The sequence below is a fragment of the Elephas maximus genome, chromosome 19 (genome assembly GCF_024166365.1).
Source record: "Elephas maximus indicus isolate mEleMax1 chromosome 19, mEleMax1 primary haplotype, whole genome shotgun sequence".
Classification (NCBI taxonomy): Eukaryota; Metazoa; Chordata; class Mammalia; order Proboscidea; family Elephantidae; genus Elephas; species Elephas maximus.
Window position 1 is genome coordinate 49,904,525 of NC_064837.1, and position 21,907 is coordinate 49,926,431.

Genomic DNA, 21,907 nt, shown 5'->3' on the forward strand with positions numbered 1-21,907 from the left:
AGGCTGCGCGGCAGGGTGTGTGTAATTGGGTGCGTGGGGACTCTTCTGGGTCGGACCCGTCTTGACCACCTGAGTCGTATTGTAGAAGTCCAAGAGGGCCATGGGTCCGGTCGTCCACCCCGTTGTTGTACATAACCACTTAAAGAACGGTGAAATAAAGGTCCTTTGAAGTTCCTACCCGGTCTAGCACCTCCGTGCGGAAGCCGCGCCCAGAAGCCGGGCTTGAGTGGCAGAGCGTCACCCTCCGCCGGTGCCGAGGGGGCGGGCCCGGAAGGGAGGGGGCGTGGTCGGCCGGGCGGGGCGGGGCTTCCGAGGCACCGAGTCAAAGCTGGCTGCCGCCCGGGGCTTCCGCGCTTTCGATTCCGCTTGCAGCCGTTTCTGTCGCTGCCGTCGCCCGGGGGTAAGGTGCTCCCGGGACCCTCCTTCCTTGCTTTCCTTTCGGAGGCCAGGTCAAGGGGCCGCGAGTGCCTGCCCCTGGCTCAACACAGCCACACGCGGGTGCCAGGCTTAACTAAGGGCCTCTCAGGGTTTCTGGTGGGACTTCAAGTCCTCTCTCAATGAAGCCTCAGCTTCTCCTTCAGCGCCTGCCTCCCCGCCCAGCCGTCGGAACCCCCGAGGAGCGAGGAAACAGCTTTGATCTCGGAGACCAAGGTCCCTGCTCTCCGCTCCCTTCAGCGCGGCCCGTTCGCTCCCGCTAGGAGCCTGCTGAAGGGGGCCGGTTGCTGGGACGGCCCCAGTGCTCCTTGGCTCAGAGGCCCTTCTCCCCAAAGCCACGCTGCAGAAACCTTGCCCTCTTGCAGCTGAGAGGAGTCACACAGATCTCAGACCTGAACCAGGTGAGGCTCCCTTTATTTTGGCCCAGGTTTGAGTGTGGCCCACCTTCCCTCATACTGCCACCACTTCTGAGTCTTTTGGGAAGAGACTGAGTTTAGCCTTTACTTTTGCCTAGTGAAGGGCAGACCCCGGCATCAATACGAGCCACCCCCAGGCTTGCTTTCCTATGCAGCCCTCAAAAAGCAATGAGGAAGAAGTTCACAGGCCCTTCCAGGACTTCTTTAAATAACTTTCTTAGCCACACCTGTGACCTTTCTCCTTGTTTCAAAGGGTCCCTGCATTCCTATTAAGCAGCCACCTGCCCAGGCTCAGGAATGGAAGTTTTCCTCCCACAACTGGGCTGAAATACCTCCAGCATTTCTGCCCTGGTGCTCTAGAGACCTCTTTAGAATAGACTCGTCGAGAGGCTGAAGGGACTCTCCAGACTGCTGCAGCCCAGCCCTAGGCAACTTCCTTCCCTTGGAGTGAATGACAGCTCAGCAGCTTTCTCAGGAAAAGAACGAAGATTTATTTTCCCTCTTGTAGGCAGACTGAGTTCTCCTACAATGAGGGGAGAAATTACAAATGCATTGCAATTTCTGCTCTCAGCATCCTGTGTAACTGCCGGTTTTCCACACCCTGTCTTCCTCGGGCTTGTGCTTGCTTGAGCCCCTTGCTGGGGCTCTTAACCAACCTCAAGAACTTAAAGGTAGCATTACAATCCGTGTCGGTGCTAACCAGCTGAGCACTGAACTTTGTTCTTGCCTCAATAGCGAAAAGGCTGCCTGAAGGATGGGTGAGACCTTCTCCCAGCTGGACTCTCTAGAGGAGAACAAGTCCATCCTGTCCCCGGACCCAGCCACTGGTCATAAAGCCAACAGCTACTCCAGCACCCGTAGGAGCAAGTCCTTTAGTTCCTGTGTGCCTCGTGAAGGGGCTGCTGGTGGTGGCTTTGTGACTTGTCCCACCTGCCAGGGCAGTGGGGAGATCCCCCGAGGTGAGTAGGCCAAGGTTCTGGAAGTAGCCTGGAATCCAGAAATAGCTCTGAGCTGGCCCAGGGCCAGACCCCCTGAGTGCTCCTTGAATGAAATTGGGTCTGCTCCCAGCTCTCGGTCACCCAGCTTCAGGCTGGCCAGGGAGAGGCTAACTACTGCAGGGCTTGCTGCAGAGACCCCCTCCTGCCCTGGTTGTATCCCCTGATGGGGTTTTCCAGCCACTCTGCTGCTCGAGCAAAGCTCTATGCCTTAGGATTCAGGAAGATACAAACTGCCTCTCCAAAGCTGGGCATCTCCGATTTGCTGGTGGACGTTCAGCAATTCATCACACCTGTTAATGAAAATCTCACTTCATTCTAGAGATGGAAAGCTGAGCTGCCTACTTCAGTAGTGCAGCCCAGTGCTCCCAATCCTGCTGGGGCGGGAGGTGGGGGAGCAGAGGCGGCATGCTTCTGACATTGCTCTGAGGTGGGCAGGTCTTTCTGGGAGGCTGGCTCAAGAAACATTGGTCACAGCTGCTTCTTGGCCCTCCCTCTGCCATTCTTCTCTCTACAGAGCTAGAGAAGCAGCTGGTGGCCCTCATCCCCTACGGGGACCAGAGGCTGAAGCCCAGACACACGTAAGTCCCTCTTCCTCTGCTGGGGGCTGGTCCTCTTATTTGTCTTCCTCATTCTACTGCTCCCAACTTTTCTTCATTGGTTCTTCCCCAGAGAGCCTGAGCCTCCCTGGGCTCACACATACTAGCTCCTGTTTCCAAGGAGTTTCCTGTTTTCAGAAACCTCTGGCACAGCAGACACTGCATGCAGCCCCTTGATATCCTTCCTTGAGCATCGCTGCTCCCCTCTGACACACACACACAACCTCTTGGCTCTTCATGTCCTCCTAAGGGGGAGGGGGTGGCTCTGGCTGCAATTGCTTTGAGGAACTTATTTTTCCTAAGAGCTTCCCTTGCTGTGGCAGTTAAGGCCGTGTTACTCTCTTCCCAGTAGAGTTGGAAAACCAGCTGCTCCCTGTGCCGGCATACTTCAGAGCCTCAGAGGCAGCCCTGGGTTTCACTGGGGGCCCCATGACTCTGATTTTCATCTTGGTCCATTTGATTTGATGTGAATCCCTGCAACCTCCTCCTGAGGTTCTCAGCTTCAGCCTGGGAGCCCTGACCCAGCCCTCCCAAACCACTGCACCAGAATCAGAAACTGACAGTGCCCCTCCTGCAACAGTAACAAAGTGCTGTCTCTTTTGTTGTTGTTGCTGTTAGTTGCTATCAATTAGATTTTGACTCAAGATGACCCCATGTGTGCAGAGTAGAACTGCCTCAGAGGGTTTTCAGAGTGATGACTTTTCAGGGGCAGATTGCCAGGCCTCTTTCCTGAGGTGCCTCTGGGTGGGTTCAAACCACCAACCTCTCAGCTGGTAGTAGAATGCCTAACCATGGGCGCCACCCGGGGACTCCTGCTTCTTTCGTACTTTTCTCAGTTTTGAATTAGATGAATGGTTGGATGGTCTCCTGTTCTGAATATTAATGGCAAACTTAGAACATTCATGTGGACTTATTTCTACTAGCTGACATTTGTTGTGCTCTTCCTGTGCATCAGGACCTGGGATTAGTGCCTTTTCACGTGTTAAAAACCAGTTGTCGCTAAGTGTGTTCCAGTCCGTGGCAACCCCGTGTGTTTCAGAGGATAACCGCACTCCACAGGGTTTTCAGTGGCTGATTTTTCAGAAGTAGACCACCAGGTCTTTCTTCCGAGGTGCCTCCGGGTGAATTCAAACCTCCAAACTTCTGGTTAAAAAAAAGCCAAGCTCATTAACCATTTGCACCTCCAGGGATTCCTTTCATACACTAGCCCATAACAAATTATAAGAGGTAGGTACAATTATTATCTCTTTTACAGGTGAGGAAACTGAGGCTTGGGGTGGTCAAGTGGGTTGCTCAGTGGATTTGCCGATAGGTCCTGAGAGCTGGGAATGGAAGCAGACTGTCTGCTTCCCTATCCTCTGCTCCTACCCACTCTGAGCCACAGTGGAGCCCAGGCTCACCTTCCATATCTGGGAGCTGAATGTGTAGTTGTAGAGAGGAGAGCCTTGTGGCTAGAGACAAGTGTCTGAACGCCCCTCAAGTTTCTTTGGTGTTCAGACCTCTCCTCCACCCCGGGTCTGGTTCTCCCATAGGAAACTCTTCGTGTTCCTAGCAGTGCTCATCTGCCTGGTGACCTCCACCCTTATCGTCTTTTTCCTGTTTCCCCGGTCCATCGCTGTGCAGCCTGCGGGCCTCAACTCCTCCACAGTGGCCTTTGGCAAGGCTGATATCCACCTCAACATAACGGTGAGTGGATGTCCCTGGGGTCCAACCCCACCTTCCCAACAGCCCTTCTCTGCAGCCTTTGTCCAGCATTGCAACCCTGGGCATGGGTAGCCAGGGATCTGATAGCACCCGGAGGGTGTTGGGAGCCTGGGGAGAAGCAGGGGTAGCCAGGAGCCCCTAGAAAATTGAGTAGGATTGAGACTCTGTACAGTGAGCAGTCTGAATCGAGACTACATAGATCACAGGGTGCAAGGAGAGGGAGGATGGGAGTGCCTGAGACTCTGAGGTTGGACTGAGAGGAGAGGAGCCATGCGGGGTGGAGAAGGGATCCTGAGCCTGGTTAACGTCTTAGTTAAAGGTGACCCCTCACCATTAAGCACCCCTCTGAGGTGCTCCCTGGTACCAGTCCTCCACACCTGAGACCCGTCATGGGGAGTGGGGCCCAGTCAGGCTAGGGAGCTGGGTTTCTGCGACTGCTGGCTTTCCACCAAGGATGGCCACCATCATCCCTCACTTCCTTTGTCTTCATCCCCAGAATGTCTTGAACATCTCTAATCGCAACTACTACCCCATCACTGTGACCCAGCTGGCCATCGAGATCCTGCATCTCTCCCTCGTGGTGGGGCAGGTCTCTGAGAGCCTCTTCCTGCCCATCAGCCCTTTGGGCAATGAACAGGTACTCTCCTCTCCCTGGCCAGCCTGCCCACTGATGGGTGGATCTGTGTAGTGGTGGGAGGGGAGCAGCCAGCATTGGCACTGACCGTGTGCCCACTTGGTTGGCAGATGTTTTATGCGGTGGCCAGCAGGATATTGGATGAAAATACATAGTGAGTATCCCTTGATTTCTCCTCCCTTAGCCTCTTTCCTTCTTAGCAAACTCTACAGTGGATGTTTGGCCAGCCCTCTTGTGGCCAAGGCTGCAATGTGCAAGGGTTCAGCATCCCCAGCCTCTGCCTGTTTGGATCTAGATTGGAACAGAAAACAGGCCAGAATTTGGTTAATCCTTATAATATGTGACCTTGAGCTCTTCAGCCTGACTTGCTTTCTGCCAAGGGTGGGGGCAGCATGTGCCTGGGCCAAGCAGGGGGTGGTTGAGGAGGTGGTATTGCAGCAGGAGTGCCATGGTCACCTTAAAGGGAAGGGGGAGGGGTGGGAGCGGTATCTTGCAGGCTCCTGATGGAAGGGGGCCGGGCAGGCAAGGGAAGAGGCTGGGACCTGCAGTTCTCCTCTGAGCTTTCTGACAGGCCGCTTCATGTGAAACCTGATCTCATGTTCAGTCTTTCCCTCTCTCAGCAAAATATGTACCTGGCAGAAAATCAAAGTCCATCATGTGCTTTTGCACATCCAGTAAGTAGGGCTTGGGGCCCGGTCTCCCGTCGCCTACCCTGACTCCTGTCCCACCTCAGCTCCCTCTCAGAGTCATCCAGGCTGACTCCATGAATCTTTGTTGGCGCTTGGGAATAGCAAGTCCAGCCCCTTCTCTAGGTCCCACCTGGTTTATTAGCTATTGGCTGTGACGGCCACAGCGTTGTCTGGAAGCTGCTGGGACACAGGTGGGGCAGTTGTCTCAGGTACCCTGGCAGAGTAAGGAGCAGAAGGAAAGTGGGAGGTGCTGTCGGGAGCTGACCTTTCCCAGACAGCACAGCCTCCTCCCTCTCCAGGGGTACCCTGACCTGTTCCTACCTGAGCCATTCAGAGCAGCTGGTTTTCCAGAGCTATGAGTACGTGGACTGCCAGGGAAACTCGTCTGTGCCCCATTTGCTGGCCTCTCACCCACCGTGACCTGTCTACAGTCCCCTGTACTCCAGGAACCTACCAACCGGGTCTGTATCTTCCTCAACTCCGTTGTGCCCAAGGATGGACTGTAGTGACTCTTCCAAAGGAAAAACGCTGCTTTACCCTTCCCTCACCCCCACTTCCATACACACACACCTACACACACTCTGACATCCTCTGATTTTCCACAGGAATAGAAACGGGGTTCCCCCAGGGGCTAGAATCTGATTCTGCTCTTGGTCTGCCTTCAAGTCCCTGGAGTGGCACCTGCCCTTTCTGACTGAGCACCTCGCTGGTCACGCTCCCCAGGGCTGGCTCTTCTCTTCCTCCTCCTTTCTCTGTGGAAAAAGCTGAGGTTTTATCTGGCTTTCCAGGTTCTCCACCCATAGGAGAGTAGCTTTGGGGGCATCCACTGCTACCTCCAAGGCCTTTTCAGATTCATAGATGCTCTCCTGTCCCTCCCTGCTTTGATCAAGTGACAAAGTGATGGTGGTGGACTGTCACTCTCCTAGTAACTTGTCCCCCGCCCATCTGACAGCAAGATTAGCCAAGTCCTTTGGCCCTCTGTCCCTTCTGATTGATGACTGCCCCAGGTTCCTAGGAAAACACTCCAGAGAAAGCTCTTCCTCTACATAAAATACTCTTATTCAGCAGGAGTCAAAGTAGCAGAGGAGAGGAGGGAGGCACCTGGGCACCCCCGGGGCCTACACAGGGAAAACTGAGCCAAAGTCATTTTATAAGAGTTTATTAAAGGACAGTTTCTGGCTCTTGGTGAGCCTGGGTGAGTGGACACAGGCAGGTCAAACATTGGTTTCTTTGCCCCAGGGGGGCCAGCTGTGCTCTCCCCCTGAAAGTCTGTGGAGATGAAGCTCTTAGTATCCAGCCAAAGCTCTTGGCTCTGCTCCGCCCCCAGCTTAGCACAGGGTGCACTCTGCTCTCTTCCTGGATTTATGGAGCAGCACATTGGCAGGCATAGACCTAGACCCTCTCTTTCCTGGTACTCCACTGGTACTAGCACCAGATAACCCCCCAGGTGCCCACTGGGCTCTGTGTGGAGGCGGTTTCTGTTCTTTAGCCAAGCAGGAATGGTATTTGCTTGCTAACAGGTGGCTATGGTTTTTATCGGTCAGACACGTGGAGCAAGGCATAGGTAATGGTGAAAGTGGAAATGTGGAGAAGAGAGGGTAGCAGGACCTGGTAACTAGCTGGCTGGGGGAGTGGTGGGAAGGAAGGAGTCCATGCCATCTCCAAGCTTTCACACATGGGTAACTGGGTAAAAGTGGTGTCAGCAAGAGCAACCCATCCAGGGAAGCCAGGCTGGAGCTTCTGCTGTACCTAGTTCACCAATGCAAAGCGTTTATGTTGTATTCAATAAACTACACTTAACAGTCTCTAAAAAAAGTCTCCTGTGCGTGGGATGCCCTGGTGGACATGCCCATTTCTCAGCCCGTTTCTTATATCCAGGTGGGTGGTAAGGTCTCCTTCCCCAGGCCTCTGAGCCCCACTGAGAACATAGTCTGCTTTTCTGGCTTCTGAGAGATTGTGCACAGGAACTTGCTCACTTTTGCTCTCTATCTCTAAGATGCCTTCCAAATATAATTGGAACCCCATTCCTGTTCTGTTCCACCCCACCCACCCTGAGATGCTCCCCTCAGGAAACATCCCTGGATTGCACAGAGGTGGGGCTCCTTCAGTCTGGCCCAAAGGCGATGCTGTGCAGGCTACAATGAAAAGATCCTTCGGGACCATCAGAGCTGGGTTGTGATTGCGGTGACTGAGGCAGCCTTTCTGTAGGGCTGGTGGAGGAAAAGACTTCCCAAAGCCTGACACCCAGGGTCCCTTTGCATTTTGGAGCCTCTTGGTCTTCTCTGCTGAATTGAAAGGCTGAGACCCAGGAAAGGAGAAGTCTGTGCGTTTTAGTAGACAAGTTTCCCTCTCCTGCCCAAGGTCAGGTTTCCTGTGCCTGAGACTACAGCCCCCCTGAGCTCTTGGTTTCCATCCCTGCTCCTCCCCACATCATCCTTTCGAAAGCTGAGTGCCTACTGTGAACCAGGCTTTGCACTTTGCTCCAGAGGTCCTTGCTTCCCACCTCCCTCTCTGCTGCTCCCCCAGGCCGGCTGTGCAGTGCCTCAACCCTTCCTTCCCTCAGCTGTATCTCTGTAAGTGTGGGATTGGGGGAGGGAGGGTTGGCTCCAGTGACAGTTATATATCCAAAGTCCCCTGCAGGTCTACCATTGCTGAATAGGGGCCAGTAGTGGAGTTGCAGACTTGGGAGTGGTCCAAGACCAAGTTCTCCCATTGACTTTGCCTAGAGAAGCATGAAACTGCCTTCCACTCTCTTTTCCTACCCTGTCCATCCCCTTCATGGGTCCTCTTGCCTCCTTCCCCACATCCCATCTCACAAAGCTGACCAGTCTCTGGATTCTTTGCAAGAAGAAACCATGTTTTTTTCTAGCTACCATCCTCTTCTAGGGTGGAACAGCAGGGGGTGGCTTTTGGAGTGGAGATGTTGCTGGGTGGTGAGGTGTGCTTGTTCCACTGGTGGCCAGTGGGGTCTTGAGGTCTGTTTCTGGATCACCACTGCTGTATGTAATTTGTTGACTGAGGAGAGAGAGAGAGCAAGCAAAACAGGTTAGTTTAGAAGTTTCTGGGAATGATGTCAGTAAGAAGGTGGAGTACGCAGCTCCAAGCTCCTGTCTCCTCACAGAAGCATTCAAAAACAAGCAGAAGCTGTTAGAACCAACTTTGTCAGAACTCTTGGAGAATTCTGGAGCTGAAAAGTACAATAACAGAAGCAAGCAAATGCCAAATCAAGAAGAAGGCAACTAAAAAACAGTAGGAAAGCTGTGTGGCTTTTTTGCTTGCACGTGTTGCACCCTTGCACGTGCTGCAGCTCCTCTCCATTGAGCAGTCTTGAAGACAGCAGCCCACAGGCTCAGTGGGGGTCCGCCATTCCGGAGGGAGCAAAGTTGATCTTTGCAAATTATTGTGTTCATCTGTTCTAACCTGTGTAGGGACTACCTGAAGGACTGACACAATGCACTCATTTGTTTCGACTATCTCAAACTCAGGGCAGAAAAGCAGCAGGCATTGCTTGAAAACGCTGCTGAGGCCAACAATCAATCCATAGCCACTTGGGGCAAAAGAGTACAGTTGAGACATACAACTAAGGCTTGGAAGGAGAAGCCAGAGAAAGAGTGTCTTTGGGAAATTAGATCATTCAGAAGCACCCAAGTATAAACATGGATGGGGCCCTGACCACATCAGCCACAGTAGATTAGTGTTGTTGTTGTTATAGTTATTCTACTTTTGTAAAAACAAGCAAACCCTGTGTATTAATAGAAAAAGAATGTAACCAATGTCACTGAACTATATGTATAGAAATTATTGAGTGGGAACCTGTTTTGCTGTGTACACTTTCACCAAAAATATAATAAAACCTGGCCATCTGTGGACAACTGGTTTCCGACAAGGGCTCAAAGTCCATTCAATGGGGGATAAACAGTCTTTTTAATAAATAGTGCTGGCAAAACTGGATATCCGCTTACAGAAGAATGAAACAGAACGCATACCTCACACCACACACAAAAATTAACTCAAGATGGATCCAAGACCTAAATGTTCAAACCTAGAACTATAAAATTCCTGGAAGAAAAACATACAGAGAAAACTATGGGATCTAATCTTTTGTAGAGGATAACAACAAATGCTCAAATAGAAGACAAAATAGATAAATGGGACCTCAAAAATTAAAAATTTGTGCTCATCAAAAGACATCAGAAGAGTAAAAAGAAAACCTACAGACTGGGAAAGAATATTTGGAAACGACATATCAGATAAGGGTGTAATCTCCAAAATTCATATAAAACTTCAATAACAAAAAGACGAACAACAGAGTTATAAAATGGACTAAGGACATGAACAGAGCCTTCACCAAAGAAGACATACAAGCAGCCAACAAACACATGAAAAGATGCTCATAACTGTTAGCATTTAGAGATGCAAATCAAAACTACAGTAAGATACCATCAAACTCAGACTAAAATGGCACTGATTTAAAAAAACTGATAACATTGTCGAGGATATGGGGAAATTGGAACACTTATCCATTGCTGGTGGGACTGTAACATGGTATAACCACTGTGGAAAATGGTATGGCGCTTCCTCAAAAAACTAGAAATAGAACTACCCTAAGATCCAGCAATCCCACTCCTAGGGATATACCCTAGAGACCTAAAAGTAGTGACATGAACAGGTATATGCAGTCCTATGTTCATTGCAGCTTTATTCACAATAGCAAAAAAAAATGGAAACAACCAAAGTACCCTTCAGCAGATGAATGGATAAGCAAAATGTGGTACATATATATAATGGAATACAACAGAACCATAAAGAACAATGATGAGTCTGCAAAACACAACATAGATGGACCTGGAGGGCATAATGCTAAGAGGAATAAGTACATAGGACAAATACTGTATGATCCTTCTTTTGTAAGAAGACAAGCATAGACATATAAAGAGAGCAATGTTCAATGGTGGTTACCAGGGGAAGGAGGGGAGGGAGAGGGAACCATGCTTCAGACAGTAAATACTTATTATTTTTTGTGATGGGAAAAGTGGCACCAAATATGGGTGCAGGAAGCACAGCATGACCAAAATAAATGATGCTGCTGAGAAGCACTCATGAGAAAAGAATGCCTGCCCTAAAGAATTTGACATACGTAAGAGGGCAATGAATCCAACGAAGTACAAAAATTAGTGTAGGATCACATAAGGGTAAGTATAGACATATATGTATGTGGAAACAAGAATCTACATGTACATGTACACATTAGATATGTGTAGGTAGACATATCCACTGAAGACATAACTGCAGATACTCCTCAGATATAACCAAATACCTTCCGAGATTGGTTTTCTGGGTTGAAGGCTTAGGACCATAGTCTCATGGAACAACTCAATTAGCATAATACAGCTCATAAAGTTCATGTTCCTAGTGGAGTAGTGTCTAGGTCTTACAAGCTTGTGAATGGCCATCTAAAATACAATTATCGGTTTTGTTCAGAGCAAAAGAGTAAGAAAGTAACCAAAATCAAAGAGAAGAAACAAGTATACAAGGCTGATAGCCTACATGAGCCATGACCTCAACTACCCTGAGACCAGAAGAACTTGGTGGTGCCCATCTACCACCACTGACCAATCTGACTTGGGGCACAATAGATGATCCTGGTTAGAATGGGAGAAAAAAAGCAGAACAAAACTCAAATTTTTAAAAATGGCCAGACTAACTGGACCACCTGAGACCAGAGGATTCCCGGAGGCTATTGCCCTGAGATGCTCTTTAAACCTTGAACCAAAACTGTCCTCTGAGATCACCTCCTAACAGAAAAGCAGAATGACATACAAAATGAAGGATATTACCCATTAGATGGGCTGTACTTAAAAAAAAAAAAAAAAACCGTGTATGAGTCCAAAAGGTCAACATTTAATTCACAACAAAGATGAGAAGGGGGCAAGGAAACTAGAGTACTGAAATGGAACAGCCTGAAAACAATTAATGAAAATGTTGACACACTGTGAAAAATGTAACTAATGCCATTAATCAATTTGAGTAGAAATTGTCAAAGGGAACCTAAGTTGCCATGTAAGCTTTCACCAAAAACACATTAAAATGACATTTATATATTATATATACATATATATAAACCCACTGCTGTCAAGTCGATTCCAACTCATAGCGACCCTATAGGACAGAGTAGAACTGCCCCCACAGAGTTTCCAAGGAGCGCCTGGTGGATTCGAACTGCCGACCTCTTGGTTGGCAGCCATAGTACTTAACCACTACGTAGTACTTAACCAATGTATTAAAAAAAAAAAAAAAAATCCATGTATATAGGGAAATTCAGTAAGCGACACCATACCCGAGGTAGGACGGATGCTCAGAAAAGCCCTAAGGAAACCTTAAGCTTTCTCCTTGAGCTGATCTCTAGGCTCAATGTAAGCCTACAGGTATTTGTTTTGTTTGGTTTTTTGTTTCATTTTAGCTCCTGACATTTAAGGAAATCTGTCAAAACACTAGCTGAAACGGAACAGAGTGCAATGAAAGAGAATGTTGACATATTGTGGAAAATATAACTAATGTCACTAAATAATTTGTGTAGAAATTGTCAAATGGGAACCCAATTTGCTGTGTAAACTTTCACCAAAAACACAATACTATTTAAAAAAAAAAAAAAAAGCACTTAGGTGAACACAAGCTAAAGGAACAGAGACTTCAATAACAACACACAACAAAGAATGCAGTCTTTACAAAAGAAAAAAAGTTTGGAAAAGTCACTAAAACAACCTACTACTACAGCCAACCTTCAAACAACAGACAAAAAGAGCAAACCCTAGGGAAGGGGAGAATTTAATTTCCAGGGTTACCACATTATAATATTTAAATATCCAGTCTTCCGCAGTGTCATGGATTGCATTGTGTCCCCAAAAAATGTCTGTCAACTTGGCTAGGTCATGATTCCCAGTATTGTGTGATTGTCTACCATTTTGTCGTCTGATGTGATTTCCCTATGTGTTGTAAATCCTATCACTATGATGTAATGCGATGGATTAGTGGCAGCTATATTGATGAGATCTACAACATTAGTGTCTTAAGCCAATCTCTATTGAGATATAAAAGAGAGAAGTGAGCAGAGAGACATGCGGACTTCATACCACCAAGAAAGCAGTGCTGGGACCAGAGCCGGTCCTTTGGACCTGAGGTTCCTGAGAAGAGAAGCTCCTAGGCCAAGGGAAGATTGATGACATGGACCTTCCTCCAGAGCTGACAGAGAAAGCCTTCCCTTGGAACTGATGCCCTGGATTTGGACCCGAAGCCTACTAGACTGTGAGAAATTAAATTTCTCTTTGTTAAAGCCATACAATTGTGGTATTTCTGTTACAGTAGCACTAGATGACTAAGACAAAACTGTCTGACAGTTCCTCAAAAAATTAAACACAATTACCATATGACCTAGCATTTCCACTCTTAGATATACACCTGTTACAGGTTAAATTGTATCCCCCCAAAAGCTATGCTGAAGCCCTAACCCCCAGTACCTGTGAGTGTGACCTTTCCTGGAAATAGGGTCTTAGCAGATGTAATTAGTTAACATGAGGTCTCACTGGAGTAGGGTGGGCCCTAATCCCCATCCTGTGTGACTGGTGTCCTTATAAGAAGAGAAGACACACAGAGACAGGCTGGGAAGAATGCCATGTGACAACGGAGGCAGAGATTGAAGTGATGCATCTACAAAGCTAAGGAACACCGAGGATGCCGACAACCACTGAAAACGAGGAGAGGCATGGAACAAGGCCTTCAGATGGGACCAACCTTCCCAACACCTTGATTTTGGACTTCTAGCTTCTAGAACTGTGGGACACTAAATTTCTGTTTTTCTAAGCCTCCTCGATTTGTGATATTTTGTTACAGCAGCTCTAGGAAACTAATACACTGCTTCCCCCCACACCCAAGAATTGAACACAGGGACTCAAACAGATACAAGTTTGCCAATGATCATAGCAACATTATTCACAATAACCAGAAAGTGGAAAGAACCCAAGTGTTCATCAGCTGATAAATTAATGCACAAAATGTGAAAGATACACACATGGGATGTTATTCAGCCACAAAAAAATGAATGAAATTCTTACACATCTTACACGGACAAGCCTTGAAAACATCAAGCTAAGTGAAAGAAGCCGGGCACAAAAGGATAAATATTGCATGATTTCACTTACATGAAATATTTAGAATAGGCAAATTCATAAAGACAGAAAATGGAGGCTGCCAGGGGCTGGGGGAGGAGGAATGAGGAGTTAATCGCTCAATGAGTACAAACCTTATGTTTGGGGTGATGAAAAAATTTTGGGGATAGATAGTGGTGATGGTTGCCCAATACTGTGAGTGTAATAAATGCCACTGAAATGAACAATTAAAACGGTTAAAATTGCTAATATTATGTCATATGTATTTTAGCACAATAAAATTTTAAACAAATAGGATCATCACATTTAAAAAAAAAAAAAAGTTCCTGGACCGCCTGGTTTCAGAACACTGTATTAGGCTCTTTGGGGCTAGAGGGATCTAAATGCAACGCAGCAGCCCAGACTCATCCTAAAGTGCTAGCAATCAGGAGAGCTCAGTGCTTCCTTTGCACCTGCGTCATAGAAACCTTTCCAAAGCTTGCTGTGTTTCATCTCATCCTCATTAAGAGATATCATGGAGTCTCTGGGTAGCACACATGGTTTAGCACTGGACTACTAGCTGAAAGGTTGGTGGTTCAAACCCACCCAGAGGCACATTGGAAGACATGCCTGGTGATCTGCTTCTGAAAGGTGACAGCTTGGAAAACCCTATGAGGCAGTTCTACTCTGCACACGTGGGGTCACCATGCGTCGGAATAGACTGGATGGCAACTAACAACCAGCTATCGTCCTTATCCTGGGCTTGATGGCCTACTATGAGCCAGTCTCTATGCTAAATGCTTTTTTTTTTTTTTTTTTTGCAAAAATAGAACAAAACTTCTATTCCCAGCTTCCCGAAATGTTAACACCTCACATATCTATAGTACTGTGAACAAAACCAGCAGGTTAAGTCTATGCTACATGCTTTTGATGTCTTCTGCTTTCATTGCCATGTTCAATCCTCATGATGCCTCTTTAAAGGAGGTGGTATTATCACTCTCATTTTAATAAATAATTGAGTTATGGCTCAAAGATATTAAATCACACTCCCAGGAGACGCGAAGCCGCCTCGCTTATGTCTGGTCTTGCCCTTCCTCCTGCTCCGGCTGCCTCCACCCCACCCCACCCAGCACTTAGAGGAGACCCTATATTTTCACTCCTCGGCATCTCCTATTTTCCCAAATAGATTGTCAGCCCCTCCTTGTAAGCTTGTTGTTAGGTGCCCATAGGGTTTTCTAAGCTGTAATCTTTATGGAGGCAGACTGCCCGGTCTTTCTCCCACAGAGCCATTAGGTGGGTTCGAACCAACAACCTTTCAGTTACCAGCAAAATGTTTAAACATTTCTGCCACCAGGGTTCCTTCCTTTTTATGCTTAGCACTGACCAAAAGGTCCTACTCAGACATTTTTAGGGGGCAAGGAGTGGAGGCCCTTGGGACCATCCAGAAGTGACTTAAAATCATTCCAGCACCCCCCTCCCTCCAAGGAAGTTTCTCTAGATTCTGCACGCACACACACACAAGCACACTACACAGCCAGCGTGCATCTGCCTTTCACGTCACGTCTGTCTCACCGAGAATCGTGAGAACCCAGTGTATCTGACTGGGCTAGCCTGGCATGAGCTCTTCAGACCTGATGATGAAACAAAGCACACGTTACTCATCCAGCAGTTTCTGGGAATGGAACACAGCGAAGCCATGTGGAACATGGCAGGCCACCCTGATGATTCTCAACTAGGAGGTCACCCTGGGGCTTCCCCGTTTCAGACCCGACAGGAGATCTGTTGATAAGCCTACAACCATCTGACCACCCACCCCCTCTGTCACTCCCACCCTGGAGGAAGGGCTGAGGACTTGTCAGCCACCCTCTGCAGAAGTTGGCAGGCTTCTCTGCAGCCCTGGGTTGGCACAAACCCACCCCAGAGGGAGTGGTCGGCCAAGAAGGTAGTAAAGGCTGAGCATGCTGGGGAGAGTCAGAGAGGATGGGTGGCAGACATGGCAATAGGGCTGAAATGGGAGCGAGGGGCTCCCTTCTCACCACCTGCCCCCACTCCCACACCAGGGCCTGGAAAAGCTTTCAGCCCCACTTGGAATCTCTTGGATGGCCCTCCAACTATCTGACCCCCCTTGAGCCACCCTGGGGACCCGGCCCGCTGGAATCCTTGTAGAATATGCACTTGGAGGCATACTGGTTATCAGGACCTCGGACATTTTGTTGCCTCGGCTGAGGCGGTGGCTGTGGCGACGGTGGCTGTGGCGACGGTGCCTGCTGTGGTTGCAATGGAGGTGGTGGCTGAGACTTCGGCTCCGGACATGGTCGAGACTTTTCAGGTTGCTTCTCTTCCTTTTGGAGTTTCTTCAGTTCCTGACAAGAACCCCCAGGCAAGTGGCATCCTCCTCCCCCTGGCCCCCCTTACCCGCCCTCCCACGTACCAGAGGGACTGCAGGGGAGCCAGGCGCACAGAGAGAGGTAGAGGTGGCCCGGGTGGTCTCTGTCCCCTGGAGTTGGAGGCTGGTGCTGGAGCCTGGGCTCTCTCCCCCTGCCCACCGCAGCACCCACGAGCTTTCTGTGGTGACAGTGTCCCCTGGCACTGCCCCTGCCCAGGAAATAGCAGCGTTTTTCGGTACCTACCTCCGGGCTTGGGAGCTGAGCACTGTTTTCAGTGCCAGAGGATAAAGAATAACTCCTTGTGAACACTTTGGAACAGCACTGTCCAATAGAAACATGTGTGCCACATGGATCGTTTTAAATGTTCTAGGAGTTTTAAAAAGTAGCTTACTTTTGAAAAAGGGAAAGAGAAACAGGTGAAACTAATTGTAATGAGAGATTTTATTTACCCCAAAGAGTCAAAGCATGTGATCTATATGAAAATGTGAATGAGATATTTTACGTTCTTTGTACTAAGTCTTCAAAACCCAGCAGGCATTTTACACTTACAGCGCATCTTAATTTGGATCCTAAAGTTCCCGCAAAAAGATTTATCTTTTTTTCCACAAAATTTATAGTTGAAAAAGTAGAGTCCCATACCCCAGTTGTTCCAAACATACCTTAAAAAAGCCTTCCAAAAATTGTATCGAGTGTCTGTTTTCAATTCATAATGGTTGTGTTGCTGTTGTGTGCCGTCAAGTCAATTTTCGACTCACAGCGACCCCACGTGAACTGCCCCTTAGGGTTTTCTAGGCTGTAATCTTTTTGGAAGCAGATCACCAGGTCTCTCTCCCGAGGAACTGCTAGGTTGGTTCAAACTACCAACCTTTGGGTTAGCACCCGAGTGTTTCAACTTTGCACCACCAGGGCTCCTAATTTTTATTTAAATGAATTACATGTACAGGAAATTAAAAATTCAGTTCTTCAGTCTAACTAGCCACATTTCAAGGGCTCGGTGGCAGACAGGTTTCTATATCGGACAGTGACGCTTTGAAACTCCCCAGGCCTGATCCCCCAACTTGGCTTAGTACAACAGCAGCCCTGAGCCCCCCAATATGCGCGTGTACACACGCACGTGCGCACACACAAGGAGCTGGTTCAAGAGAAGCCCAAACAACCTTTTTTGGGCCCTACCCCAGCAAAATAACACTCACCAGCCAGCAGACAGCTCCTAGGGCTCAATCTTCCCCACCCCGCCCCGCCCCCCACCCCCAGCCCCCGGAAGGACTCAGGAACCTGGCCCCTTTCAGGCACCTGCTCCTGCTCCTGCTCCTGCTCCTGCTGCTTCTGCTGCTGGGCTAGCAGCCACCTCCTACGGTCCAAAGCCATCTGCCTGCGCCGGGCCTCCCAGTGGTAGGCACTGCCCATGATAGTGCGGGGAGGTGGAAGACCCCCGCAGGGGGTGGGGGCAGGCAGAGCGGAGGACCCGGCCACCGCCCCCAGAACCACCCACAGCACCAACCCCACTGCCTGTAACCAGACCCACCCATCTCCTCCCACCCCAACCGCAGGGCCTGGAACCAGACCCACCTCACAATGTGGCCACTACCAGGGCAACTGGGCAGTCGCCTCCCCTCCTGCCCCTGCCTTGGGAACAGGGAGGTGTTCTTCCCAAGCCTCCTAGGGAATGTCTGTAAATACCTTTCTCTCCAGGGTCCTGAGCAGGTAGGTGACACCTTTCTACCTCAGTTTTTAGTCTCGGTGTGCCTAGGGATGGTTCTCTCAGGCTTCTTTCTCTAACCCTTTCCAGGCTTCCAGCACCCCATCTGGCCCTCTGCGGGGCCCCACCCACCCCCAAATGCTCTGGAATTTCCTTTCCCTCAGTCCTCCACCTCCTCCCCCTGCTGGTACATGTCTGTCTGAGTCAAGAGGAAAGAAAATACAAAATCCAGCTCTCACTGGGGTCCCTAGAAGGCAAAGTGACTTGTTAGGAACCGGCCTAGCCCTGGGGGGTTTTCATGCTGAGCTCAAGCCTAGGGTCGGCCTCTTCCCGTGACCCTGGGGACCCTACCTACCCTCTCTGGGCCTCGGTTTCCTTCCTTGTAGAACAAGAAGGGTATTATTTGTTACCTTCTTCACAGGGCTGGCATGAGAATCAAATCAATTAATGGATTTGAAATATACAAGAGAAAGTGTAAAGTTGTTCACCTACAGGTTGGTATTATTCCTGTATTACTATTATTCTTCCTACACGACCAGGTGGGGAGAGGCATTCCCTGGAGCCCAGAAAGGCTTTTGGGGGAGGGACTGTGTGCTTTAACTCGTCCCAAGGAGGCTATTGACCTACCTCGTTCTCACACTCACACACATACAGGCACACACCTTTAACCCCAGAAACGCATCTTTCTGGAAGCAGCAGAGCCTGAGTTTGGCCTCAGGGCTGGGGGCAGGAGAAGGGTGTCCATGAAAAAGGGTCTTCAAACCCAGCCCCAGCCCCAAACACAGCCTCCAGTGTGGTGGTGGGGATGGGGTGGGGAGGCAGAAGCCCTTGAACTGGAGAATGAGTTCCTGGTTCTTGGAGAGCTTGTGGTGAAGTCAGCTTGGACTTTGGAGTCAAACAGACTCAGGTTCGATCCAGGCAGTGTCACTTACTACCTGGGGGAATGGGCAGGTCACTCAGCATCTCTGAGCCTTCATGGGAGGGTTGTCCAGACCCCAGAGAATGCTTGGGAAGTGCCTGCCCTCACAATGGGCAACCAGCTATGCCGGTGGTAAGGATGTCCCAGCTTTTTAAAATATCTACGTGGAAACAATGATAATAAGAGGAGGTGAAAGGCACTGGAATGTTTCAGTAATTAAATGGACAAGGGAGGAAGTGGGTTCTTTTTTGCAACTCTTCCTCTCTTAAGACAGAGATTCCACTGCCTCAAGCAGCTTGCTTGGCACGCTCCCTCTGTAGCTTTACATTAGAATCCCGGTTCCCCTCTCCTTAACTGCTGCCCTCAAACCAGAGGAAATTGGCAGAAACCAGTTTAGGCGCCAAGCTGACCTTCAGGGTACCCTTTTAGCTCGGTAAACAGCCCATGCACAGCAGCCTCCCCGCCTCTGGGCGGGGCTTCACCGCCATTTTCTGAGCGTGCGCTGCATCGTGCCTGCGCAGTCTGATTAAGGACATTGCGGAAGTAACTTGTCAGAACTTCCCACTTGTAAACCCCTGAAAAGTAACCTTTCCCCTCGCCCTCCCTGAGCAGTCTTGGCGGCAGCCGCCCCGACTGCTCCTTTCCTTGCACGATGAAATAAAGGGTCTTGCTACACTCCCACCTTTACTGGATGAGACGCGTCGGGCTGAGCAGAACCTGGGGTTTCAACCCGGCCATGCTCTCACTTTCCCTCTTATTCTCTTCTCATTCTGCAAGGAACAGGGATCAGATAGGAAGATGCTTGGAACGGGACCCTGGGCTGAATTGGGAAAATGATTCCAGCCCCCTGAATCAGTCCTCATGCTAGAGGAGGGATTTTCAGGGTCAGCTGGCCAAGACTGCGCCCTCCTCCTTCCCACCTCCCTTTCTGAGCCCCTCTCCTGCCTGCCCTGTGCACGCCACCTCTTCCGACCCCACCTCTGACCTCGGGTTTCCCTCCAGCTCTAGGATTCCACTCCCCATCCCACCCAACCCCTTCCAGTCTGGAGTTTTAAACTCCCATTGTGTCTCAGGGCATCTTCCGTGCTGTCGCCTGATCGGAGTCACTTGTAAGTCTGCAGTTAAAGAAAAGAGCTTGTTATTATTCAAGACCCAGAATCTTGTCGTGGAGGGAGCAAAGTGTAGCGGTTAGAAGCGTGAGCCAGGTGAAAAGTCTGGTGAAATCGCAGCTCCGTTATTTATTGGCCGTACAAAAAGCAGTCAAGTTGCACTCACGCGCTCCCGGATAAGTTTCCTTCCCTGTAAAGGGAGATAATACCTTCATCCTAGAGGTGTTGTGATGAGTAAAGGGTTAAGGATCAGAATTCAACAAACAGAGGCTTTTAATATTACAGCATTTCACGAATCTAAGATGTCACTGATTGTGAGAGGCACCATTATTTTAGGTATCAGAAAGAGGGAGGGAGGGAGAGAGAAGAAAATACCACTGCCGCGTAAACAGTAGCAGGTTGACATCACATGTAAGATACATCCTGATTTCGGAGATACAAAACATGAAAAAAAAAAAATGTGCATCTTGGATTGGATGAAATGAGGTACCATCGTGGAGAGCGGCTCTTAACACGAGGCCTGAGCGCTGAGCTCGGTCTTTCACCGGGATGACCTTGAAGTCTCCCTCTCTGGACCCTGGTTTACTTGTCTACCAGGTCAGCGCAGGCTGGATGACCTCACCCGGCTGGTGCGAGGCCAGGGCACACAGAGACGGAGGCTACCTTGGTTGCTCTCTGCTGCCCCCCGCTGCCGCGAAGAGGGAATGGGGTCTCGCCTGAGAGGATGACGGCGCCCCTAGGGGCGGTGAAGCGCAGGCAAAGGAGCGGGCTGAGTCAGCCCAGGGGCTCTGCGGACCTTGACCTGGGCTCTGTGGCCCGACGCAACCCCCAGCTCCCTTCGGATCTTCAGCGCTGGGCAGGGCTTCCCATATTCCGCCCTCAGCAGCCGTGACCCCTTCACGGGAACCTCGTCGGACACTAAGACCCATATTCTAGACTGTTCAGCCGTTTAGCTCGGTTTATACTCCCCCAACCCGACGCGGTAGCCATGAACGTTTCTACTTCTCAGCTGGGGAAACTGAGGCTCGACGACCTCCTGGGGTCTCGACTCCTCTCTGAGGCCCCTTCCAGGCGGCGCCGTACCAGCACACCTGGGCTCTCAGCGATCGGCTCCGTCTTCGGCCCGGACCCAGCCTGCCGCCTTCACACTGGCGAAGCGGTGGCTCTCTTCCGGAAATGCCGAACTGCTCTCCACCAATAACTCCCTCCCACCGGCCCCTCCCGTCCCCCACTCAGTTCTGTCTCCGCCGGCTGCAACCGGGAGGTCCGCTCGCAGCGCTCGGAGGCGGCCTCAAGGGTGGAGCCCGCCGCGATAGCCACGCCTCCTCGGGGGGAGGGTACCTGGCGGGGCATGCAAATTAGGGATGGCGCGTCAGCCCGGAAACGAAGGCGTAAAAATGGGTATAAAAAGTCTCTTAAAAATGTACGGAATACACAATCTGTACAAGGTCCACCTACTTGCATACTACTGTGAAAGAGGTAAAGGAAGTAACATCCGGACTAAAAGAAGGGATCTCAGCATGACTGTAATATGTGTGATAGAAGATGGATAGCAGCGATCCGGTAGTAGTCGGTATCGCTTCTCGGCCTTTTGGCTAAGATCAAGTGTAGTATCTGTTCTTATCAGTTTAATATCTGATACGTCCTCTATCCGAGGACAATATATTAAATGGATTTTTGGAGCTGGGAGATGGAATAGGAGCTTGCTCCGTCCACTCCACGCATCGACCTGGTATTGCAGTACTTCCAGGAACGGTGCACCCCCCCTCGGGGGGAAGTTTACTTGGTATGAAAAAACAGACTGCAAATTTCTCTGGCAGCTTGTGCTTGTCCTGAGCTGTTTTTCTGATAGTGGTGTGTTTTTTACGGCGTTTTTTTTTTTTTTTTCCCGGTTGTTTACACGCTTGGTTTCTTATGCAATGTGTTCTTTTACTTGTCAGTGTAGAAACAAAATTATCTTCGTTTTGGCGGCGTTGAGTAAGAATTATCGTAGTAGTTTTAGGCAAAGTCCGTCGCTTTCTCTTGTAGCGGCAAGTGGTTTTTGGTAGGGAGATTTAGTATCAAAAGGGGAAAAGCACTTCCATACGTACCTAATCTGGTTGCTACCGTGCCACGCTGGAAGGTGAAGGGGGCCGGGGGCCGGGGGCCGGGGGCCGGGGGCCGGGGGCCGGGGGCCGGGG

General features: G+C 49.7%; 2 protein-coding genes and 1 non-coding gene across 11 annotated transcripts; 2 read left to right on the forward strand and 1 right to left on the reverse strand.

Annotated features, from left to right (window-relative positions):
• The first annotated feature begins 280 nt into the window (after positions 1-280).
• Positions 281-9,348, forward strand: TMEM106A (transmembrane protein 106A). Its single transcript, XM_049859042.1, has 8 exons — positions 281-836; positions 1,587-1,810; positions 2,364-2,427; positions 3,978-4,131; positions 4,646-4,786; positions 4,894-4,937; positions 5,404-5,457; positions 5,772-9,348. Exons 2-8 carry the CDS (start codon positions 1,606-1,608, stop codon positions 5,890-5,892), a joined length of 783 nt encoding a protein of 260 aa, XP_049714999.1. The 5' UTR covers positions 281-836; positions 1,587-1,605; the 3' UTR covers positions 5,893-9,348.
• LOC126062035 (coiled-coil domain-containing protein 200-like) lies at positions 8,397-19,200 on the reverse strand. 9 transcript variants are annotated; one of them, XR_007513955.1, is made up of 4 exons: positions 17,681-19,200; positions 15,789-15,976; positions 15,186-15,244; positions 8,397-8,487 (listed from the first exon to the last, which is right to left on the reverse strand). XR_007513955.1 is itself a non-coding variant. In XM_049859044.1 (4 exons), the coding sequence occupies exons 1-4, from the start codon at positions 17,405-17,407 to the stop codon at positions 8,461-8,463; spliced, it is 363 nt and encodes a 120-aa protein (XP_049715001.1). In that variant the 5' UTR covers positions 17,408-17,530; the 3' UTR covers positions 8,397-8,460. The 9 variants fall into 9 exon arrangements, 3 of the variants coding, with proteins under 3 accessions (XP_049715001.1, XP_049715000.1, XP_049715002.1); XR_007513954.1 differs by having other exon boundaries at positions 15,801-15,976; positions 17,681-19,198; XM_049859044.1 differs by lacking the exon at positions 17,681-19,200 and adding an exon at positions 17,294-17,530 and having other exon boundaries at positions 15,814-15,976.
• A 2,102-nt stretch (positions 19,201-21,302) lies between these two features.
• On the forward strand, positions 21,303-21,493 carry LOC126063398 (U2 spliceosomal RNA). The gene has a single exon (XR_007514338.1). It is a non-coding gene; the product is annotated as a U2 spliceosomal RNA (small nuclear RNA).
• Positions 21,494-21,907: the final 414 nt, after the last annotated feature.